Source organism: Podarcis erhardii, assembly GCF_964252035.2.
Source record: "Podarcis erhardii genome assembly, chromosome: 14".
Classification (NCBI taxonomy): Eukaryota; Metazoa; Chordata; class Lepidosauria; order Squamata; family Lacertidae; genus Podarcis; species Podarcis erhardii.
In genome coordinates this window covers 6309168-6331459 of record NC_138503.1, presented here as the reverse complement: position 1 = coordinate 6331459, position 22292 = coordinate 6309168, and the positions used below count along the sequence as shown (strand labels likewise).

Genomic DNA, 22292 nt, shown 5'->3' with positions numbered 1-22292 from the left:
TTAACTCTTTATTCAAAGCAACAAGACAGCCCAGGAGGCCAGGCCTAGTGAGCACATCAACACTTCCTGGTAGAACTTGCCCCTAGGAGGCAGTTGCGAGGACTGAAGATCTCTGCCTTCCCACCGCTCTCTAAACCTCCTCCACCCCAGGTTCCTTCTCAAGCAAGCTGAAGCTGTATCGCCTTGTCTGTCTTTACACTGCCCTCTTCATACCTTCTCAGGTTCTGGGGAACCGGGGGAAGAGGAGTTGGTTGCAGCAGGAGGGGGAGACCCCCTGGGTTCCTCAACAGCCTGCCTGATCTCTGCCTCTTGGCCTCTCTCCTCTTCTGCTTCCACTTCTGCTTCTGCACTTCTTTCTGCCACAGCCTCTCCCTGCTCACTAAACCCTGTTGCCTCTTCAGCTTCCGACACCTCCTCCCCCCAGTCTTCTTCCTCTGATCACTCATGGTCGTCCCACCACCACTCCCCGGGTTCTGAGCCTTCTTCTGTTGGGGGTTCCCACCATTCCTCTGCATCCAGCCAGCCCATCACAGTGGATGACTTGGAAGCGCAATTACTCAGACACTCTGCACATGCTCAGTGAGAATTTACTCTTATTTCATGCATTCCAAAGCTATGGCTCTGTGTGCAAATGTGGGGAGGGGTGTTAATAATCCCCTGAAGATTTTGGGGTCAGTTTGGGGGTGTCCAATTACACCCAGTGCAACCATCTGGACATTGGCTTCTTCTGCACAGAGTTCCTCCTGGGTGGGTGCCGGGTTTAACTCTGCCTGCAGTGACTTTGTGCTCCTATTCCAGGCTAAGCCGTCTGCCTCCTAAAGTCTCTCCCCCTCCCGGGACAAACTTTCCCACCCACCAAGCCCCTTTTAAATCAACTAAATTAGCTGCTAGAGGAACGAAGAAAAGCCCTGTGTCATGTTTCACGCTGGCCTTTGTTGTCTTCACCTTTGTGTGCAATATTAGACTATTACTCAGCGCTGCCGCCAAGGGGAGGAAAGGCCATCTCTGCCTTTGGTGAGACAACAGAAACCCAAGAGAGCTGTAAAGTCATCCTCCCTCCTTGTCAAAAAAAAGAATCACCAACATGAAACAAATTTTCCTTGGTGCAGTGCATGGAGGAAAGCAGCTGCAGTGGGCACTGAACAGGCCAAATTCTGTCAATAGCACAGAAACTCTGGAATAGGGTCCAAATGCTCTCCCGCTGGAGGGGCTGGAGCATAAGTCAGCTCCCAAGCCTCCATGGCGAAGCTTGAGCCAGCAGTGGAAGAAGGGAGGGCATAGAGACTCTACACTTGAAAGCTCCCCACACAGACTGGTTCAGATGCCTGTTGTTCCTGGGGGTTCAGGGCAGCTGCATTCTCCAAGAGATGGCAAGCAAGGCACCCTTTGCAGTTGCTTTCACCCCCACTGGAACAAAATGGAGGGGCCTGAGAGCACCAGACATTCAGAGACTCACAGTCACCTGGCAGGGGTTCTTTTGCACATTTTCGGACACAGTCTCCCTAGCAAGCAGCAATTGATGTTCAGGTTCTCTGGCTGAGTGGCAAAGCCTCCACAATGCATCTGAGCAGAGCTGCTAAAAAGAGGTGTGGGAGCCAAAGGCCATGGAATGAAAAGTGGGGGCAGGATGGGCAGTTGTTCTTTGCTCTTGGCCCCCCTCCCAACTGTGTGTGTGGTGCAGTGGCGGACTTTGGGCTTCCAAATTTCAGTGGCACCTGGTGCAACACTAAAGTTTAGCACCCGCCTTCCTCTCGCACTCTGCTCTGCATCATTGCTGCAGTGCCCTTTGCAGCGCCAGAACCCAGAGCAGCTGAACCAGTCGCTCTACCTTCAAACGCCTCTGGGAATGGTTAGTGTCAGAATTGGACTGGGAGGGCAGGGTTCAGCCCCCTCCCTTTGGCCATGGAGAAGCTCAGTGGGTGACCTTGGGCCGGTCACTGCATCTCAGCCTGACCAACCTTACAGGGTTGTTGTGGGGGATTAAATGAGGAGAGGAAGAACTGTGCACAGCACTTTGATCTCCTTAGAGAAGAAAAAGGTGGGATGTAAATGCAATAAACAAATAATACATTCTGAGTCACACTCTTTCCCCAAACATGGAGCCATCTGGTCCACGGTCCATTTCACTCCGCATCCTGCTTCCTGCCACACCAGCCCAAATGCCCCCAGGAGGCCCAGGAGGCGAGCCTGGAGTGGGAGGCGACAACATCCCTCTCTCAGGGGCAGATGTCTCACACACACGGCCTGTGAACATGAAACATCTCTCTATAGCTGCCATCCTGGCTAAGAGCTACAGAGATGCCCTCGGTCTACTCGTGACACAAATAAAACCCCAGGAGAGCCATGTCCTTGTAGGCAGGAGCTGTTGCTTCAAAGGACTTGACTTACCCACAGGAATGGTCGCTCCATGGATTTTGTCTGCCCAGCCAGCATAATAGCGCAAAGTCTTGATGACGCCCTGAAGGTCAACATAGAAAGCCTGCAGGAAGGGCTTCCCACTGTTCAGTGACTCCATGGTCTGGAGGACAAAGAAGACAAAAGAAAAGGCATGTAGAGCCAGCGATCACAACCATTTCCTATTCAGAGACAGGACAGTAGAAAAAGGCTATTATAATTTGCAACTGGTGAGTTTTCGCCTCTCTGCCTCTGAGCCAAAGGACTGGATTTTGACCCTTAAGGCCTGAGGAAGTTGGCTGGGCATACACCAGGGACTGCCTCTTTAACATCGGTCTTTTCAGAGTGCATTCCTGACTGTACCTCTCATGTGCCTAGTCCATATGCCAAGGGAAGTCACAGGGCCCCTTTGGACAGCTGCTCCTGTCTCTGTATCTGCAGAAGCTCATCAAAGTGCCATTGTGAGCTAGGGCTGGTCCAGCTGTACAAAGGAGCTGGAGTGGTAAGATTTTTCGGGGTGTGGATGAACAGCACATAATCTGTGAGGTACACTCCCAAATCGCTCCTGGCATCTCAGCTGCTGCTTCAGCAACTTCCGAGCCACCGTGGGGTATCCTGGCAATCAAACTGGAGTGGGCAAAGAAGCCTGGAAGAAATGGGCGTAGCTGGATGGTAGTTGCCAAAGTTCAGTGCTATAATTGGGGACACAGGATGTATCCCAGAAAGAGGCCTGTTCCCAACAGCACAGAAAGAGGGCATCTTAGGAGGAAGTGCCCCTGTACAAGTCGCACTGACATGATTGGGAGATATGCAATGCTCTTGCGTAGCCCCTGTTCATCTGCAGGTGGCAAGCTACAGGGAAACTTCCCAGAAGACCAGGTGTGCTCCATAGATCCACCTTTCTCCACCATTCAAGTTGACAATACCCAATACCCTTGAGTTGTCTGCCTCCCTTTTGCCTCTGGGCTCAGGTCAGCCAGATAAACCTGAAGTTCCTATGGACAGGGGCCAAGCTGAAAAACAAAAGCCTTGGGCTTTGCTACATTAATGAGAGCAGCTGAGAGAGAGCTTGCCAGAACCCTCTCCTAATAAGAAACATATTGAAACCGAAGGGTCAGCTTGTCCTTCTGAAACAGTGGTATCATGGTAAGTTTTGAAGAACAGGAGTACATCATGATAACCCCCAACTAGAGCCCAAAACTCAGGCAGCAGCCTTGATCTATTTGTTTACATGCACCAAAGAGCAGCAGGATGTAGGATCCTGCCCTGTTTTTCAGGATCAGCGTGACTGCAACCCCAGGCATCATTTCCTGGGAGAAGCTCCATTGAACTCAGTGGTGCCTGCATCTAACTGCACAGATTCAGTTTGGAAAACACATCAAGCTTTAACCAAATATCTTCAGATGAAATGCAAACTTTAGCTTTTCGTTAAAAATGCAAAACTTTGTGCAGAGAAGACATGTGTCATTTAAACTGCTTGTGTGAAGTGGGAACCGTCTTAAAGGAAAAGAAAGATGTATCCAGCTTCCACTTGATTATTTTCTTCATCCTCTGACTTTCCTCTGATCTGTCACAAACAAACGTAAAAACCTCCTTATCACCTCATGCATCTACCAGAGCATGGAAGGGTCCGCCAATTACCCTAGCACTTTGGCATTTGATACCATCACACCTGCTCTGAAAAAGCCACACTCCTCTGTGCTCCTCGCTTTGCCTTGCCGCTGCACTGTTCCTTGGAACAAGTCTCCAAGGAATCTTGCCGTGGCTGCCAAGACCCCTGCTGAGCGATGTGATATCTACGGCGTCCAGCCCGTCATCAAATAAGCCTGCTCTTCTCTAGGAAGGCTCCGAGCCCCAATGAAACAAGCCACGGGCCCTTCTTTAAGGGGATATTCCCATTTTAAAAAGAAGACCTTAAAGATCCTCTTAAGGAACCCCATAAAATTTCCACCCAGATCGCTTAAATCACTTTTAAGAGGCACCATTATCTCCCCACGATAGTTCCAAGCTGGGGGAAATGTATCCGTGAAAGCAGGTATAACACACAAATGGATGTGAGCCATAAATCCCATTGATATACGGAAGGGCAATAGCCATATTTCCCCCCCTGCCTCCCATCCTGCAATTGAAGTCAGTGGCATGGTAGGCGGTGGGCTCCGCTCAATAAAGAATTTGGCTCGGGAACCACAAATCCAGCGACAGGCAGGGAGCTGACTTGATTTGCTGGGCCCCTCCCCTTCTCCCCGTGGCGATTTTACAGCATACACTGGTGGTAAGATGATTTAAGTGTTGACAAAGCTGGAATTAAGATGTTTGCCGGCTTAGTTCAAAGCACTTGACATGTGGAAAATAACATTAAGAGTGCCACCATGTCGGGGCCGACCACATGTGCTCCTCCGCGTCGTGCCTGAACTGTGCAACTCAGCGTTCTCGCTGTGGCGTGCGGGGGGGGGGCAGTTTGCTTTGCACAGGCTCAGAAATTATTATTCTAGCAGGGGACTGGCAACCTCCAGCCTTCAGGCTGCGAGCAACCCACTGAGCACCCAATCCACCAAAGGCATCTCTCACAAAAGCCCCAGTGAAGGGGGTTGGAGAGCAGGGGTTTACATGTACAGAGAGTGCGTTTGGACCCCAGATCCTGAAGGTTTGAAGGATCCACAGCCCAAACAGACACAGACACAGTCACAGTTGCTCCTGGCACAAGCCTCTGACACAACTTTCTCCCCAAAGAGCTAGAGTGGGAGAAGCTATACAGTCGCAAGGGGGTCTGCCCAGCTGTTTCTGCAGTGCTGCCCTTGGAGACTGTATAGAAGCCTCTCCCGATGCAGAATTCAGCAGCCTGCATTCAGCAAGGCAATGCTTTGCTGAGAGACCTTCTTCTCGGGACTCCTGCCCAGTGGCAGATGCCATCTAGGAGCCGTGTCATGGGGGTTGTTTTGACAGAGGAGGCTTCAAGAACTGACCCTTGCCATAAACATACATGGACCTCAATTGCCCAGTTGTGGAGCAAGGGCTTTCTCATTAGGGCTTTCTGGGAAGAGAAGAGTTAAGCCAGAGGGCCTTCTGGGTAGTGGCACCCACCCTGTGGAATGCCCTCCCATCAGATGTCAAGAAGGTGAGCAATTGTCTATATTTTAGGAAGGCAGCCCTGTATAGGGAAGCTTTTTAAGGTTTAATGTTTTACTATGTTTTTATATATGCTAGAAGCTACCCAGAGTGGCTGGGACAACCCAGACAGATGGGTAGGGTACAAATATGTTGTTGTTGTTGTTGTTGTTGTTGTTCAACCTTCAGATATTTTGGACTCCAACTCCCATCAGCTTCAGCCAGTCTGACCATATGATGCTGGGGCTGATGGGAGTTGGAGTCCAGCAACATCTGGAGGGTCCCAGGTTGACCATGGCTGAACTACCAAATCAACAAAAATCATTCTTTTTTTAATTGGGTGGCAGCTCTAATAAAATGTTTTTAAAAGCACACCAAACAAACTTATTTGCATGTCATATTCTGATGCCCGAAGCATTTTTAACAGTACTCTCAGCGGGCAGAAAAAACAGCGCCCCGCTCCCACCAGTCCCATTGCAAAACTTACAGCCAGTAAGGCTCTGTCTCTTTCCACCAGGTCAGCCAGCTTGTCCAAAAGACGCCCCCTTTCCGAGGCATCGAGCCTCCTCCACACAGAGCCCAGAGAGAAGGCGAGGCGAGCGGCCCTCACGGCTTTGTCTGTGTCAGGCTGTCAAAGGGGGGGTGGGGAGGAGAGAGAAACCTTAATGAATACAAAGTACAAACACAGCACCAGAAACAATCCTTGTTGGGAAGAAAAGATGTCGGTGGATTGATGGACTGACTGATAGGTGTCTTTGAAAAATACACAAAAGACATTTAGGATTTGTTCCCACCCATTTCACTAGTGCAGTTTATTAAATTCCTTACACACTTTTTCTCTCTCAAAAAGACTCAAGGCGTCTTTCAGTGGATTAAAATATGCACAGGTGAAAAGAAGGCATGATCTGGCGTTATAGCAGAAAGCAGTAGTCTGAAGCACTTGGAATGGACCAGGGTTAAGATGAGGCTGACTTCCGACGAAAGAAGAATGGCAGATGAAATTAATGGACTATGCAGAATTGGACAAAATGACAGGAAGGATTCGAAACCTATGAGACCAGAGATTTACAGAAGATTGGAAGAAGTATATGAATTATTTGAGAGCAACTGTAACCAACAAATTACGCTAGTAGGACTACAAGAAGTTTTGTAAGGAGAAATATACAAAGTGTTACAAAGTAGAAAAAGATAGAGATATTGGTTATGAGTTTGAAATGTAATAGGGAAGATAAGAAATGCATACTGAGAGATCAGATTGGAAAATTTTCAGGACTGATGGAAGTCAAAAAAATTGAATAAGATGTAAAAGTATGTTTAATTACTGTTGAAAATGATATCTTAAAAAGCTAATAAAAATATATATTTTTTTAAAAAAGATGAGGCTGACTTAGACAACCATGAACTGGAACCAGGTAACCTGGGTTGCTGCCCAGGGAGGGCCGCAAGGCCGCCTGGCTGAAGAGGGCAGATAGATGCTTCTCATGACACACTTTGGGCAGCGAGGGCAAGCCTCAGAGTGCCCCTTCCTCAGGCACAGAAGACCCTCCCAGGGGACTGTGGCTGCAGTTCCATTCCAGAGGCCAGAGAGGTTGGGGCACTGAGGTTTGGAGGTAGCCTAAGAGCCCTTCTCCATTTGCACACAGCCTGCCATTTCCCAGGTAATCGGGAGAGGGCAACCCTGATTGTGCCAGGTGAGGGTGGAGGTGCTTCGAGAAGTTACCAGATAAATATTTCTGCTTCTTCATCACACAGGAAACTTCTTAATCCCTTGCCCATCTCCAATGGCTGGCAGTGGCTCAGATGGGCAGAGAGGGCCCTTGGGTGGGCAAAGTGCCCACTTGCCAGCTGAACTGTTGTCACATGGAGGGTGAGAAGGAATCTGTTTCTCTGCCTGAGCCAAGGGATAGGGCAGACCAGGTGTCATGAGGAGCAGACAAATTCCGAGGATACATTACCTTCTCAGCCTCTTGCACCTCACAGATCTGCTCTCCTGTTGCAGGGTTGGACACGGGGAATACTTTCCCACTCTCTGAGTTTTGCCATTCATTGTTGATAAAAATCTGAATGAGAAAAAAATGGATATTAAACAAAGACAAAGGTAACTTTTTAAGGCTATATGTGCTTCCTCATTTGCTTTCATCAAAGAGGGTGGGAGGCTCGCTGACATCCTTGCCCTCAGCCTTTGCCAAGGTGGTACCTGCTGGAAGTTTTGGGTTGACCAGTGTTGTAGTCCTGAACGTCTGGAGGGCATCAGGTTAGCAAAGGATGCTCTTGCTGATTTAAGGATGATCTCTAGGGCAGGGCATTCTTGGTGGTGGCCCTAAATATGCAAGGTGCTCCTGAGGTACATGTGCTCAGCTACTTTGCTGCTTCTTTTCCATGGCCAAGTACAAAGTCTGGTATTCAGAAATGAGCTTCCAGGCCACAGAGGGTTTTTTTGTTTTGTTTTTAAAACTTGCAGCTACTAAGATGGTGGTACTGTTCTCATCTGTGCTGTTAAGGCGTCTTGGCACATCTTATTTTGGGGAGCGGCTCTTGTTTGTAATGAAGTGTGTGTGTGTGTGTGTGTGTGTGTGTGTGTGTGTGTTGCCACACATGCCATGGGCAGGATCTGCTGCAGCAAGTTTGGCCAGCTCACCAGCTCCTGCAAATTAACATGAAAGCCTGGATCCATCTGTCACTCCAAATCAACAGTCCTTTTGCAAGAGAGATAGGATTTAAAGCCTTAAGTGGATTGCCTGAAATTGAAATTGGGATTCTCGGAGCACAAAGAGAAACTGCAAAACCCCAAATTGTTAAAATCGCACAACTATCCAGAATGAAGGCAAATCCGCCCAGAGCTCAGCCATCCAAATACCCCATCTCAAAACATAAACCTTTTTGTCATGGGAATCACCCAGATAATGTGAAATCATCTCCAACTTTACTCTTCTTCAAGGAAACAAACCGTTGATTGAGATGAAAACACATTGTGTGGAATTAACGGTAGCCTTGATCCAAGATGCAGGGCTGGCTCAAAATATTTCGGTGCCGAAGGCGGAAAATCCAAATGGCACATACTCCACTCCCCCTTGCAAACATGAAGACATCTATCTATTCTATCTATCTATCTATCCATCTATCCATCCATCTGGACATTTTCTGGTGCACCCCTTCTCAAAACCCATCTCTAGCTGCCATTCAGTCCATTGAGTCGGTGCAAGTTTTCCCTCTCTGCTTCTCCATTTGCTACACCACCACCACTCAAAACTCCTTGACACCTTTTGAGTAGGGGACAGAATACCTTCCTCACAGGATTCCAGGCACCCAAAGTTCTTTACAGTATACAAGACACATCACAAAGAAGACCAGGTAGCTCAACTCTTAAAACAGATGCCTGACTTCACAGGTTATCACAAAAACAAGCAGAGATCCAACCTTCAGAGATGGGAGCAACTGAGACATTCAACAGACAACAACAGCACAATACTTGGCAGCCTTCCCCAAGCTGGTGCCCTCCAGATGCTGGACTACAACCATTTCCAGCCACACAGCACCAAGGCTGATGGGGACACAGCTATGTTGGCTAGGGTTGATGGGTGTTGTAGTCCAATGACACCCGGAAGGCAGCAGCTTGGCACAGGCTGACTCTTCCCGCCTCTTCCCACACAAGACCCAATGAAAGGGGGAGGAGCCACACTATCCTGCTTCTGGTGAGCCCAGCTGCCCGCAATGGAGGCTGGTCCTGGGAGTCCAGACCTGAGTATGGAGCAGCACTGGCGAGTTGAAGACCACACAACATCCAACATTAATGGTGAGCTTCGCCCCTGAGGGTACAATTTTTCTTGCAGAACCAGCCAGTGCTCCCTGTGCCCTGATCTGGCTTTGGATTCTGGCATGAGACTGGGGGCGGTATCCCTAGCATCCCCTGTCACTGCAGTCCCAATTTGGATTTTCTCTGCACACACCTGTGTTTGGAAACAGCGGGAAGTCCTGTTTGCTCCAATAGGAGCTACCCCAACCCATATAAATTGCAGGTGCCAGGAGAGGGCTTTGAGTTGCAATTGTGCACTCAGAAGTATGCCACATGATTAACCTTAAGGTATGTCACGGGTGACGCTGTGGGTTAAACCACAGAGCCTAGAACTTGCCGATCAGAAAGTTGTGGTTCGAATCCCCGCGACGGGGTGAGCTCCCATTGCTCAGTCCCTGCTCCTGCCAACCTAGCAGTTTGAAAGCACATCAAAGTGCGAGTAGATAAATAGGGAAGGTAAACGGCGTTTCCGTGTGCTGCTCTGATTTGCCAGAAGCAGTTTAGTCATGCTGGCCACATGACCCGGAAGCTGTAACCCCAGAGTCAGCCACTACTGGACCTAATGGTCAGGGGTCCCTTTACCTTTACCTATGTTCAGCCATTGTTCTGCCCCCTGCTGCCATCTCTGGCTGAGGGAAGGACCTATGGAGCCATGAAATAACATTACCACCCAAGGAATCTCACCAATAGGCTGGAGTGAGTCAGGTGATATTCCTTAACTAGGGTTGCCCTATTTCAAGTGAAAATCCGGACATACACGATGGGTGAATCCCATATATACCTGGGAAATTATGGACGTATGGCAGCCCTACCTTAACCCCTTGCAGATCTGAGCAATGAAGAGATGTCAGCCTTCAGCACCACCACGGTCCAGACCTCAGCAAAGTTTGCCCAAGAGATTTTGCTGCCTGAGGCAAAGAAGGCCAAGATGGGACACATGACCTCATTCCATGTGCAGGATCCAACTGGACCGCCCACTGAATCTGACTCCCACACAAGGAATTAGGCAACATTTCCCCACCCAGGTCTGTGAGGGCAGCATGCTAGCTGAGGAGATTCGGGGGGGGGGGTGAGGGGGGTGATGGAAGGTGGCTGAAGCTAACCCTGTCCACTTCCCACCTGAAGCAGATGCTTCCCTCTGCCTAATGGAAGGGCTGGTCCTGACAAGCTGCTGGTGCAAGTAGTCAATCCAACATCCTGTGACAATGAGTTCCACAGACAGCGTTTGGAGAATGCTGTTGAAAGGTCACTTTTTGAGCAAACCTGCATCCACTCCAATAGTTTAATTCTATACATGACCAGTTGCAGTTGACAAGGTGTCCAGCCAGCCTTCCAATAAGAGCAAGGCATCAGCCTGGCACGGAGCAGAGAGAGAAGGAGAGGCTTGAGGGATTGCTACTGTTAATGGTTAACGTTCATTTCTTCCTGTTCCACTTTCTATAAACAAAGGACGGTCAAGGCAAGCTCATTACTGTAAACCGAGCGCCTCTAAATTGGCAGTAAAATTGGAGTATTTACTCTCCTGCCCATATAAAGTACCTCGTCCAAACTCTTGGAAGGGTTTCAAATCTTGAAATCCAGCAGCTGGCGGCTTTACAAGCACAACCTTATGTTTAAATAACTCACGTTTTGAAAGTTTTAGGCGTTTGGTGTCAGGTAGTGCCATTCCTCCACCGGCTTCCCTCCCCACCAAGACCGAGGTTCTTAGACAATAAATTTGAGCTTGCTGGGGCTTTTAAAGAACTTGTCCGGTTCCAGTGGTTGTTGATTAAATGTTTAGAGCCCGTACATTTGATCTGACTTTCATTATGGCCAGTTCGTAAAAACGCCACGGGCCTGGACAAGCGATGACACATTGCCCAAACAAGGAATCCCTGCAAAGCCTCAAATTGGGTTTTCGTTTCCCTCTTTTATTTCCTTCTTATTTATAGTGACCATTGTAGTGGGTAACTTTAAATCAAGGGGACTATTTGACAGCAAATGTTGCTATCAGTGGATTATATATAACTCATCCGAAGGACCAGATGAAAAAGGGATAACCCCAGGAATGGAAGGGCTTGCCTCCATGTAAATCATGCTACAAATTGAACAACACCCAGAGAGGGCATTGTTCAACTTCAATTGTGAACCCTATTCAACGTTTACTATTCCCCTGGAATCAATGTTAATTAAGGCTGACTGTGGCCATAAATCAGCCATTGGGTTTTACAACTTAATTCTGCTTTAAGTGTGTGTGTGTGTGTGTGTGTGTGTGTGTGTGTGTAAATATGTGTGTGTGTGTGTGTATAATCTCCCAAGAGTTGCTGAGGTCATTTGTTTTGGTTTGAACCCCAGAGTTACATTCCGTGGTTTGCTAAAAGGGGTGTCATGTGTTTGCTATGTGGCACTGTAAGCAGTTAAGTAATTTAGCTCATGGGGGCACGGTCCATGGAACTGAGCCAAATTGGAAGGGGGGCAGTAGGATGGAGAGAAACACTTGATATATTTTGCAAGTAACACGGAAAGCACATAAACATTTGCTGCTATCGCCTCACAGCTCAGAAACTAACTGCAGCCCAGAGCTGAACTCCCAATGTCCCTGCTCTCCCCTGGCATCTGAATTCCGGGATCTCACCCGGTTCTTGGGAGAGGGAGAGCCCCCCCACCACCACCACCTCACCCTGTGAATGCTATTTTTACTGGTGTTTCATAGTTAGGACATTAAAATGCTGAAATGCTGTGAGCCACTTTGGCCTTCAGAAAAATATCCAGAAAAGGCATGTGATTGGCCCAGTTCTTAAGACTGGAGCCATGAAATGTGCCCCCCAAGGATGCTGGGGGCATGGCTCTGACAGAGTGCACCCCCTGCAAGGCAGCCTTCCTCATATCCTGCCTCTGGGTTTCCCACTGGCATCTGGAAACAGGGTGCAGGGCTAAGGAAACCACCCTTGGTCCAATTCCATAGGGCTCTCCTTGTGGATCCTACCTCATCTGTAGAGGAGGTGCTCTGGATCACTTTGCCCAGAGAGGGAAGAACATCTCCTTCCTCCCTTCCCTCCCTTCCTCTGCAGGGCAAGGAGGCCTTGAGGCAGCATAGACTATTTTTCTAGAAGGTGCTTGGAGGAAAGAGGCCTTCTTGCTACTCGCCCCCTTTCTAGACTCCTTTCAACAGGATTAGTAGCACTTCAAAAGCCCTTGTCCAGGGGCCACAGGCAGGGGAAAGAAAACGAGTCAGTGCATATCCATGGTGGGTAAAGGATGCTATCCTCCTGCCGGTTCAGTTTCCCCTCAAAAGGACTGTCAATCTCCTGCAAGGAATCAGAGGCCTCCTGCATGGTTTGCCAGGTATGCAAACTGCATCAGAATGGGAAGAGGTGCTTCCATTCCAACCTGTCCTGTGCACTTGTGGACCACAGCTCTGCTCTGCCTATTCCATCTTCTGGTCTTTGTTCCCTCCTGCCAGCCCAATTCTAGGAGATCATCAGTCAATGGTGCTGGCTCTTCACACCCCAAATCCAAAGAAAAGGGGCCTCACCGCCTCAGGCTGACACAGGCAACCTCTACTTAGGAGCAGGCACAGAACCCCAGGATATCACACAGATCCATCTACCCTGCAAGGGGCCAAAGCCCCACTGATGGCTCCTACCTTTAAATTGTGTGGCAACAATACTATTTATAACCTCTCATGTAGTGGGTTGTCATAGAGGCACCTACAGCCTTCAGGATCATGGCTTGGGAATTGGGAAACTGCCAGCAGACTGTCCCTAGCTGCTGCTGGGAGGAAGAGTCAGCCAATTCTCTCCTGATTTCCTGCCTGCCCAAACCATGGAGTGTCGTTGGAACAGCCTGCCTTACGAAGGAGAAACCACAGGGTGATCTAAAGCAACCGGCCAGCCTCCACTGTTCCAAAATAATAAGGAAATGGGAGACAGCTAAGCAGAGTATAAGATACTCTGCCACCCATGACAACACCTCAATCACCCCTTGCCTCATGTTATGAAACTAAATGGAATAATGGCTCTGTGGACACATCCTGGTCAGTGTTGAACACAAAACTGAGAATGAATAATAATAATAATAATAATAAATTTTATTTATATCCCGCCCTCCCCAGCCGAAGCCGGGCTCAGGGCGGCTAACAACAATCAACAATCAAACAATCAAATATTCATACATTCTAAAAATATTACATTATAAAAATCAATTAAAATCAAATTAATGGCAACTAATTAAGCAAGATTCTAAGCAGGTTGCCAGAGGAGGGAGTCAGGCTGCGCCCTGACCAAAGGCCTGGTGGAACAACTCTGTCTTGCAGGCCCTGCGGAAGGATGTCAGGTCCCGCAGGGCCCTAGTCTCTTGTGACAGAGCGTTCCACCAGATTGGAGCCGCAGCCGAGAAGGCCCTGGCTCTAGTTGAGGCCAGCCTAACCTCTCTGAGGCCTGGGACCTCATCCATTTCTTAGCGACAAGTAAAATGAAGTTCATTCACATTTATGGAAAGAGAAATTTCCCAGTGCTCAGGGGATTCACTTCAGATAGAAAACATAAATCCCACACCGGGCTTTCTTTTCTTTGCAGCTAAGAAATTATTGTATAAAACCTACCCACCCATCCCAGTTTCAAATTTGACATTTTCCTGCTCTATTCTGCATAGAACTGAAGTGGTGTGGGGGTTTGAATACAAATTCCTTCTAACATCCACCCAGTTTGGACAGGACAATGTTGAAAACTCATGAAGAGTAATACATCCACTGTGTCTCTTTTTTCTACCATCTCCTTTTAAACTCTGCAATTAAAAGCAACCAAATCACAATCACCACTGGCCAACGAATCAACACGGATGGCATGCAGTGTAACCTTTCATTTCCTCTCTTGAAATATGTCCTGGAACGACGTGCGAGTGAATAATTTTCATTCCTCCTTCAATATTGATTCGTGATGATGTCATCAGGCATCTGCGGCGACCTCCCTGGAGCACCAGCAATAACCTCAGCCAGTGGACAGAAATTAAGCCTGAGCCCTCGGGTCCTCCAAGGTGGAATTATTTTCCCATGGATTTAATAAACCATGTTCTTGTAGTTCTGCAATTCCATAATGTTTTTTTTCCTCTCCCCCATACAGGAAGAGGATTTTAACATCCACATAATAACAGCTTCCCATAGGAGAGAAGCATGTTTTTGGATGAACTGGAATTTCCTAGCTCTCTTGATTTAGTAGCTGGTTATAGTTTCAATTCCATCAAAGTGATCCCTTTTTCATATGAGGCTCGTTCCTCCAGGAGGGTTTTTTTTGGGGGGGAGGGGGGAGGCATCGGATGCCAAAGAAGCTTAAGGGAGGAATCTCAGCTGTTTGGCCCCAAGCGACCATCTCGTGGCTGCAGGAGCTGAGTGCATAATGACACTTTTTGGGGATAATTTTGGAGGCATGCAAAAAATCCAGCAGCCCCCGCTTCCCTTGGTAAATATTTCATAACACTGAAGATACCTGGCACCTGTGCCTCCGGAAATTTCATATCCTTCATTTCCTCTCTGTTTGGAAACTTTTCAAAAGCTCCAGCGCTGAGCCTGGCAAAGGAAAATCCTCTCCAACCCAAGGTGTGGTGCGTGATGTGTCTTGATTTCTCAGGGCTCATCAAGCACATGGCTGTCCTGATCCGACTCAAGCCCAAACCTTCCCGCCAGGGAATGACGATGCATTCCTGGGATCAGCTACCCACCAGCAGCTGGCTGAAGAATCCTTCCCAATGAACATTTCGCTTTGGAGGAATTTGGCTTTAGGGACTCATCACCAGCGGAACTTCGTCCTTCTGCAAAGGCCACCACAGATTCTGGCAAAGAAGGAAAGACGGTCACCCGGACCCTGTCTGTCTCTGCCACCCACACTCTGTCCCCAAAGTGCCTGGCTGCTGCAGGTTTCCAAATATGAGGTACGGGGAATAGAGACCCAAAGCTTATTGGCAGGGCACAGATTTGGCACAAAGAAAGGTCTCAGGTCAGCCAGAGGAAGAGAAACCTGAGTGGGAGGGGGGGGGACCTGAAAGGCTGTCAGTCCCATAGAAGGGTGCAGAGGAAGCCCCAGAGGGCACACCTAGAGCGAAGGGGCTTAAGAGACAGGAGGGGAGATCTTGGAGAAAGGTCTTGAGGACAGGGGTTTCCACTAGGTTCTGTGGTTCAACCTCTGATTAAAAAGGATCCCAGGAAGTTGGAGATGGGAATAGCCTCTGTGGCAAGAACCCCAGGAAACAGCTGCAATACTGGGCCAGGTGGGTGATAGGGATGAGCAACTATAAAGGCAGCTTTGGATGCTTTCTGTACCTGCTGCCTCCTAGACACACACACACACACACACACACACACACGTCTGCCTTGAGGTCCAGGAATGCTTACTCCTCCACCACTTTTTGCTGGGCTCAGTCTGCAACAGTCTCTCTCTCTCTCTCTCTCACACACACACACACACACAGAGAGAGAGAGAGAGAGAGAGAGAGAGAGAGAGAGAGAGAGAGAGAGAGAGAGTAGACACATAGACAGATGAAACTACCTTGGATGATTTTTTAAAATCCCATTTTTATTCTATCCTTCTTCATCCTCACAACAAACCTGTGAGGCAGGTGAGGTGTGTGTGTGTGTGTGTGTGAGAGAGAGAGAGAGAGAGAGAGAGAGAGAGAGAGGTGTGAAGTGAAGTGAAGGTCTCACACTCATGGCTACAGAGGAATCTGAGTTTCCTAGTGGCCGTCCCCCCCCCCCTGCCCATCACTTAGCTGCGCTGACCCAGGTGAGACCCAGGTGAGACTCTCTCTGCTGCTTTAGAGTCTGGGGGAGGATCCTGAAACCTTCTGCATTCAAAGTAGGTGCTCTGTCCCTGAGCCAAGGCCTCTCTTTGGTAAAAGGAGACAAACACACAGCTGCACATTTTTGCTCATGGACACAACTATCATGTCGGGACCATTAGTCCGCCTAGGCCAGTATTAGATGCTCAGACTGAAACAGCAGCTTGGCAGGGACTTGGGCAGACAGGTATTTCCTGCCACCTGCTGCCAATTCCTTTGGAGATACTAGAGATTTGACCCGGGACCTACGTAATCCATGCCAAGTCTGGGCTCTGCTGCTAGGGGAAGTCCTGCAGTGACCAAGTCGGAAGTTAAGGAACCAGAGCAGACTCCAAGATGCTGGAGATCAGAGGACAGCTGGACCAGAGGTTGGCAGAGGAGCCCACTGAAGCACAACCCACAGCACCAGGGTCTATAGGACCAGAGCCAGAACCCTCACAGGCACCTGCCTTTGGCACCTCCCATGCTATCTCACCAGTCCAATGGCATAGGGACCACACTAGGACAGAGGGTTTCTCCAGGTCAGTGTACTGGCCCTTCCAGAGGTTCTTGTTCTCCAGAAAGGGGGGAGAACCTAGGAGGGAGAGTTTCAAAAGGCTTCAGGTCACTTCCAGCCCTCCTTAGAGCAAACAGCTCCCTATGAGCTCTCCATGGTGCTGCTTTCCTCCTCTCCCCCCCCCCCCCGCTCCACTACCACTTGGGCTCTGCAGGACAAGAGCAGGGGAGATCCACAAGAGAGGTGCCACACATAAGAAGGCCCTGGCTCTCAGTGCCTCATCTGAGAAGACAAAGTTGACAATACATGGCAGGATTAGTTTAGAGAAGATGATATATAAGGAAAGGCTTGATAGAGATGTATAAAATTATTAATGGAATGGGAAGCGTGGAGAGAGAACACTTTCTCCCTCTTCTATAATACAGGAACTCTGGGACACTCAGTGACATTCCTCAGCAACAGATTCAGAACAAAAGAGAGCCCTTCTTTGCACAATATGTAACTAAATGATAGAATTCACTATAACACTGTTTTATTTGTTTTACAAATGGTATATTTTATTGTTGTGACGTACCTTAGACCCCACAGTATAGTACAGGCAAGAAATCCAACAAACAAACAAGCAAATAAAATGTCATTAAAACAGAGTGCTTGACTAGATCAGTAGAGCTTGGGGTCTGGTTCAGAAGGATGGTGTCTTTTTGTCTTCTTAATAAAACATAAAAGGTAGGTGCTGAATCTTTCTGCAGGAACTGCTCTTCTACACTTGGTAGAATGTGCCCCTTTTGCAGTAGCACTGACATTGTCTGTGTATCTCTGTTATTTCTAGGTGAAGACCTTCCTGTTAATCATCAGCTTTGGAAAATGCTGTCCTTAAGACATTTGTAGTTAAACACAATCTCTCAATATTTATTCCTGAAAAAGCAAAAAGAGAGGGGGGAGGGCCTCCTTCTGTTTAACTTGGAAGTCCCTCTTCTAAGCACATATGAGAAACGGCTGGAATGTCAGCTTCATCCTCAGTGGCCCCTTTTGGCCTGAGCGCTCTCCATGGCATGATAAATCACTGGCCAAATCCTTTACCTTTGCCTGTTTGATCTCAGCTCAGCAAGACCCGGTTTTGATGTGAAGAACACTCCAGATCTCTTAGGTCAGAGACAAATAGCAGAGCCTGTGACCTGCAAAGAGTGGCTGTTCGATTAGGCCCAAGTGAACCATCAGGAGGCAGCTTTGGGATGAGGGTTCACTCCGGCAAGCCTCCCGCCAGCCTCCTTAATGTTCCCCAATTCTCCTGTTAGAGCATTTCAAAGCCAGCTCTGCAGAGAGCCTGTGCAGGACATGTCTCTTTGTGTCTGGTGGCTCTGAAACAAAGTTTTAAAAACTCCATGGGAAGAGCTCAGGAAGGATTAGCTAGTCTAAATGACTTCTGGCATTTCAGTGCAAGCAGCAGAATACATATCAACACTGATTGTGGTGCCTATAATGGAGTATTTCTAATGTTAAGTTTGCACATGTGGTTCCAATTAGCCTCCCCCCACCAGCACTACCACCGTCAAGATGCGCACACAGCACACTCTCTCCGGCTCTCTTTTGGTTGGCAAAAGCATCTTTCTGATGTTCACAAATTCATCTGCTCAGAAGGATGTTGGTGATTATTATTACAGTCTATAATTAGAGATGGGCCAAAGCAGCAAAGAGCAGGAGGGGCTCCAACTGAGGATCATCTGTGGGTAGACCTTTTCTTATAATTTAGCGCAAGCATTCAACAACTTCAGTGAAATGGGAGAACGTGAACAGGGAGTTCAGAAAAAGGACAGTTTTGGATCCATCAGGATTAGGTTACATCATATTAAAGAACATTTACTCGCTGCCTTTTGCCACCTATGACATCTTTGGTGAAAGGCATTAAGCAAACTTTGGGAGATGGCAGCAGAAGCTGGAAAAGCCCCCCCCCCCCCAAGCCCTTACGGAGTCAAATGGAAGATGCTTCCCACTGTCTTGCCTGCCAAAGAAACAAAAGGGAGTTTGGACCCTTTCTCCTACACGAAACCAATAAAGAAACATTTAACCGTTATGTTCCCAGTCCAGCTGGATCAGACCAAAGGTCCACAGCACCCTTCTTCCTACCAAGAGCTACCCAGATGCCTCCAGGAAACACGCCACCAGGACAGGAAGACAGCACCCAGCACCTGCTATTAAGTGATAGGGGTCTTCTGGAGCGTTCAGTTTCAGCTGTCATGACTAACAGCCCTTGGATAAACCTCTCCTCTTTTATGAATGCCTCTAAACCTTATTTAAATGCTTCTAAGCCAATGTATGGGGACGCGGGTGGCGCTGTGGGTTAAACCACAGGGCCTGGGATTTGCCGATCAGAAGGTTGGCAGTTCAAATCCCCGCAACGGGGTGAGCTCCCATTGCTCAGTCCCTGCTCCTGCCAACCTAGCAGTTCGAAAGCACGTCAAAGTGCAAGTAGATAAATAGGTACCACTCCGGCGGGAAGGTAAACGGCGTTTCCGTGAGCTGCTTTGGTTCGCCAGAAGTGGCTTAGTCATGCTGGCCACATGACCTGGAAGCTGTACGCCGGCTCCCTCAGCCAATAAAGCGAGATGAGCGCTGCAACCCCAGAGTCGGCCATGACTGGACCTAATGGTCAGGGGTCCCTTTACCTTTACCTAAGCCAATGTATGGAAGTGAGAGCTGGATCATAAAGAAGGCTGATTGCCGAAGAATTGATGCTTTTGAATGAGTGATTGAATGAATGAGCTCTTGAGAGTCCCATGGACTGCAAGAAGATCAAACCTATCCATTCTGAAGGAAATCAGCCCTGAGTGCTCACTGGAAGGACAGATCCTGAAGCTGAGGCTCCACTTGGCCACTTCATGAGAAGAGAAGACTCCCTGGAAAAGACCCTGATGCTGGGAAAGATGGAGGGCACAAGGAGAAAGGGACGACAGAGGACGAGATGGTGGAACAGTGTTCTCGAAGCTACCAGCATGAGTTTGACCAAACTGCGGGAGGCAGTGGAAGACAGAAGTGCCTGGCGTGCTCTGGTCCAGGGGGTCACGAAGAGTCGGACACGACTAAACGACTAAACAACAACAAGCCAATGGCCATCTTCCCTTGTACCCATGGCAATGAATTCAGTAAGGCAGCTCATGGTTGTGCAAAGAAGCGATTCCTATTGCTGATTCCCTTTTCTTTAGTCTCCGTTAGCTGGCAAGCCATTGATGTCCTACACAGTTGTTTCCTGGTGGTGATCTGCTGGACACAGATCCCCCCCCCTACTGTGCAATTGCAGTTATGATTCCTTCGTTTGACAGTACAAGAATTGGAGGTTGCTAAGCCAAGAGCATAGAATCCAGGGCACCTTTGTGACACTTCATGGCTACATTAAGGGGGGGGGGTCAAGCGCCTCCCCTGTTGTTGCAGGCATAACAAACTTTGCTGCACAGCTCCCTATCTGAACAATACATTTAAAGCAGCGTCATGCCACTTTTAAGAGCCATGGCTTCCCTCAAAGCACCCCAGGGATTATAGTTAGTTAAGGCCCTGGGAATTATTAGGAGACCCCAAGGTAAGGTGCTGGCCTCACCTTTGCCCAGTCTCCATCAGGCCACTAAGGCTGGGGGCATCCTCTTCGCAGGCTCTTGTGGGGCAGTGTGAGGACAGCTCAGACTGCCTGGAGGACTCCCAAGGAAAGGGGAGAAGAGAGGAGGCTGAGGGAACACTCTACAAGGGAGGGTGTTCTGAAAAGGGGTGAGGGGCTGCTGGCTCTGCAGGCAAGGGGTGACATAACTGGGCATCTGAGGCTCACAGTGTGTTTCCTCACAGGGGAGCCACAGAAAGAATGTAATTGGTCAAGGGAGCCATGGACTCAAAAAGGTTGAAAACCTCTGTTCTAATCTATTGTGAAAAAAATGGGGGGGGGAATAGTAATGACTTGTTCCCCAATAAAGGCCAGTGTGAACAACACATTTCTATTTGCCACTAAATTCAAAGGGGGCGACAGTGCTCAAGGTGTAAATTAAAAACGTAAGTTTAATTCTTTGCCAAGTGCCTAATATTAAAAGGTAGGGGAACATTCCCCCCCCTCCAGCAATTTCTGTATTTAAAAAACCCAAATTCACAAAAACAGAAAGGGTTTTGAAATCCCACCAATGAAATTAAGGCTGGGCTGATATTCAGTCCCCGGATTCCTGAAAATATGCTGTCCCTGTGAGAACAGGGCCTGATTTTCTGTGACTTTCTTGCCTCCCCCTTGTCTTGGCTGAAATCAAGGCAGAGTCACCAACAACATCATCATGGCTCTGCCTGAAGTGAGATCACATAGAGCTGGAAAAGATGCAGAAAGGGGCAACCCAAATGGTCAAGTGGATGAAGCGCCCTACAAAGGGAAGGTGCAACATTTGGAGTGTTTCAGTTGGGGGGGGGGACTGTTCTAGAACTATGCAAAGTGCTAATGCAAACATGATCTACTCAAAAGGGTTGAAATCCAGTCTGAGTGGGTGCGAGTCTCTCTTGACTGGTAATGAATTGGCAAAGCAAGTTGTATATAAACACTGGAAGAGGAAACGTTCCTCTCTGTAATGATGAGTGAGCCACTCCCAATCTCTATTGAACCCTCGTCTGATAGTGTCAAATCTGCAACTGAAGCTTCACAGCATGGCCCTGTCATAACTTGGCAGCCATCACTGGCAATGTTTTGGTGAAGCATACTGTAACTATTTACTAATAGGTGGCCAAACATCGGACCGCAAGAGTTTCTTCCTTTCATTCACCCCAAAGCCAACATGGAAAGCGATACTGAGGCACTTTTTGAACTGCAACACCTTCCCCACGAAGATGATGCTTTGCTTCGTTTTGTAGGAACACAGAAAGCTGCCTTAGACTGGGATGGATCTAGCTCTGTGTTCTCTACAGCAGGAGTGGGCAACCTCAGGCCTGTGGGCGAAACTTGGACACATATGCTACACACAGCCCAAAACATTTGCCCACAAAGGAATGGACTGGAAAGGGTTGCCCTTCTGCCTGCTGTACAGCCTGGGCTGAAATCACTTGGCTCTGATCCTGTCTCTGTGGCTGGTCCAGAACAAAGTGGGACAGCCAGCCAGCAGCTGTATTTGGAAATGGCTTGGCCTATCGAGCTGCATCAGAGTTCAAGAGTTGTACAGTATAGGAAAAGGCTCCCAGCATCCCAAAACACCACTCATGAAGCTTGTTTGCAGGCCATGCTGCCCAAACTGAAAAGCCCCTTTCTTAAAACATGTGGCAGCCTTTCCTTGGAGCTGATGCAAAAGCACTTGACGCATGCCCAGAGTGCCTTTACCGTCCCTTGCCGCTTTAGGTGTCCAGCAGCTGAGCCCCAGAGGATCAAGTCCCGCTTCCAATTAAGCTGTGCACCTGGACCCTGCTGTGTTTCCTGAGAGTAGCAGGCTATATCGGCCTCTGGAGCTCCAGCCAGAGGGGAATGGCTCACACTTCCCCGCCCTGAGAAAGAATGCAGCAGACATCCAGATGGGGGCGGGATGAGCCGAGGGGGCTCAAACGCCTGCCTTTGCTCACTGCTTCCCCTCCACAGCTGCCTCCCCCTGTCCAAGAGGCTGGGCCCAGGATCTTGCCATGGCTGGCCTCTGCCGCCAGGAGCGTCCTCCCCGGGGGTAGCAGCTGCACAGCAGGGTGGCCCCCGGCAGAAACAACCTT

At 48.7% G+C, this 22292-nt stretch overlaps 1 protein-coding gene across 2 annotated transcripts in view; it reads right to left on the bottom strand.

The window, feature by feature from the left end:
• The window catches only part of ALDH1A2 (aldehyde dehydrogenase 1 family member A2), a 67355-nt gene that overhangs the window by 31326 nt on the left and 13737 nt on the right, over positions 1-22292 (bottom strand). For both annotated transcript variants that reach the window (XM_081839038.1, XM_081839037.1), the window contains 3 exons: positions 7455-7559; positions 5987-6127; positions 2389-2518 (listed from right to left, as the gene is read on the bottom strand). In XM_081839038.1, the coding sequence (XP_081695164.1) occupies positions 2389-2518; positions 5987-6127; positions 7455-7559 (376 nt within the window). The remainder of the gene's footprint in view (positions 1-2388; positions 2519-5986; positions 6128-7454; positions 7560-22292) is intronic.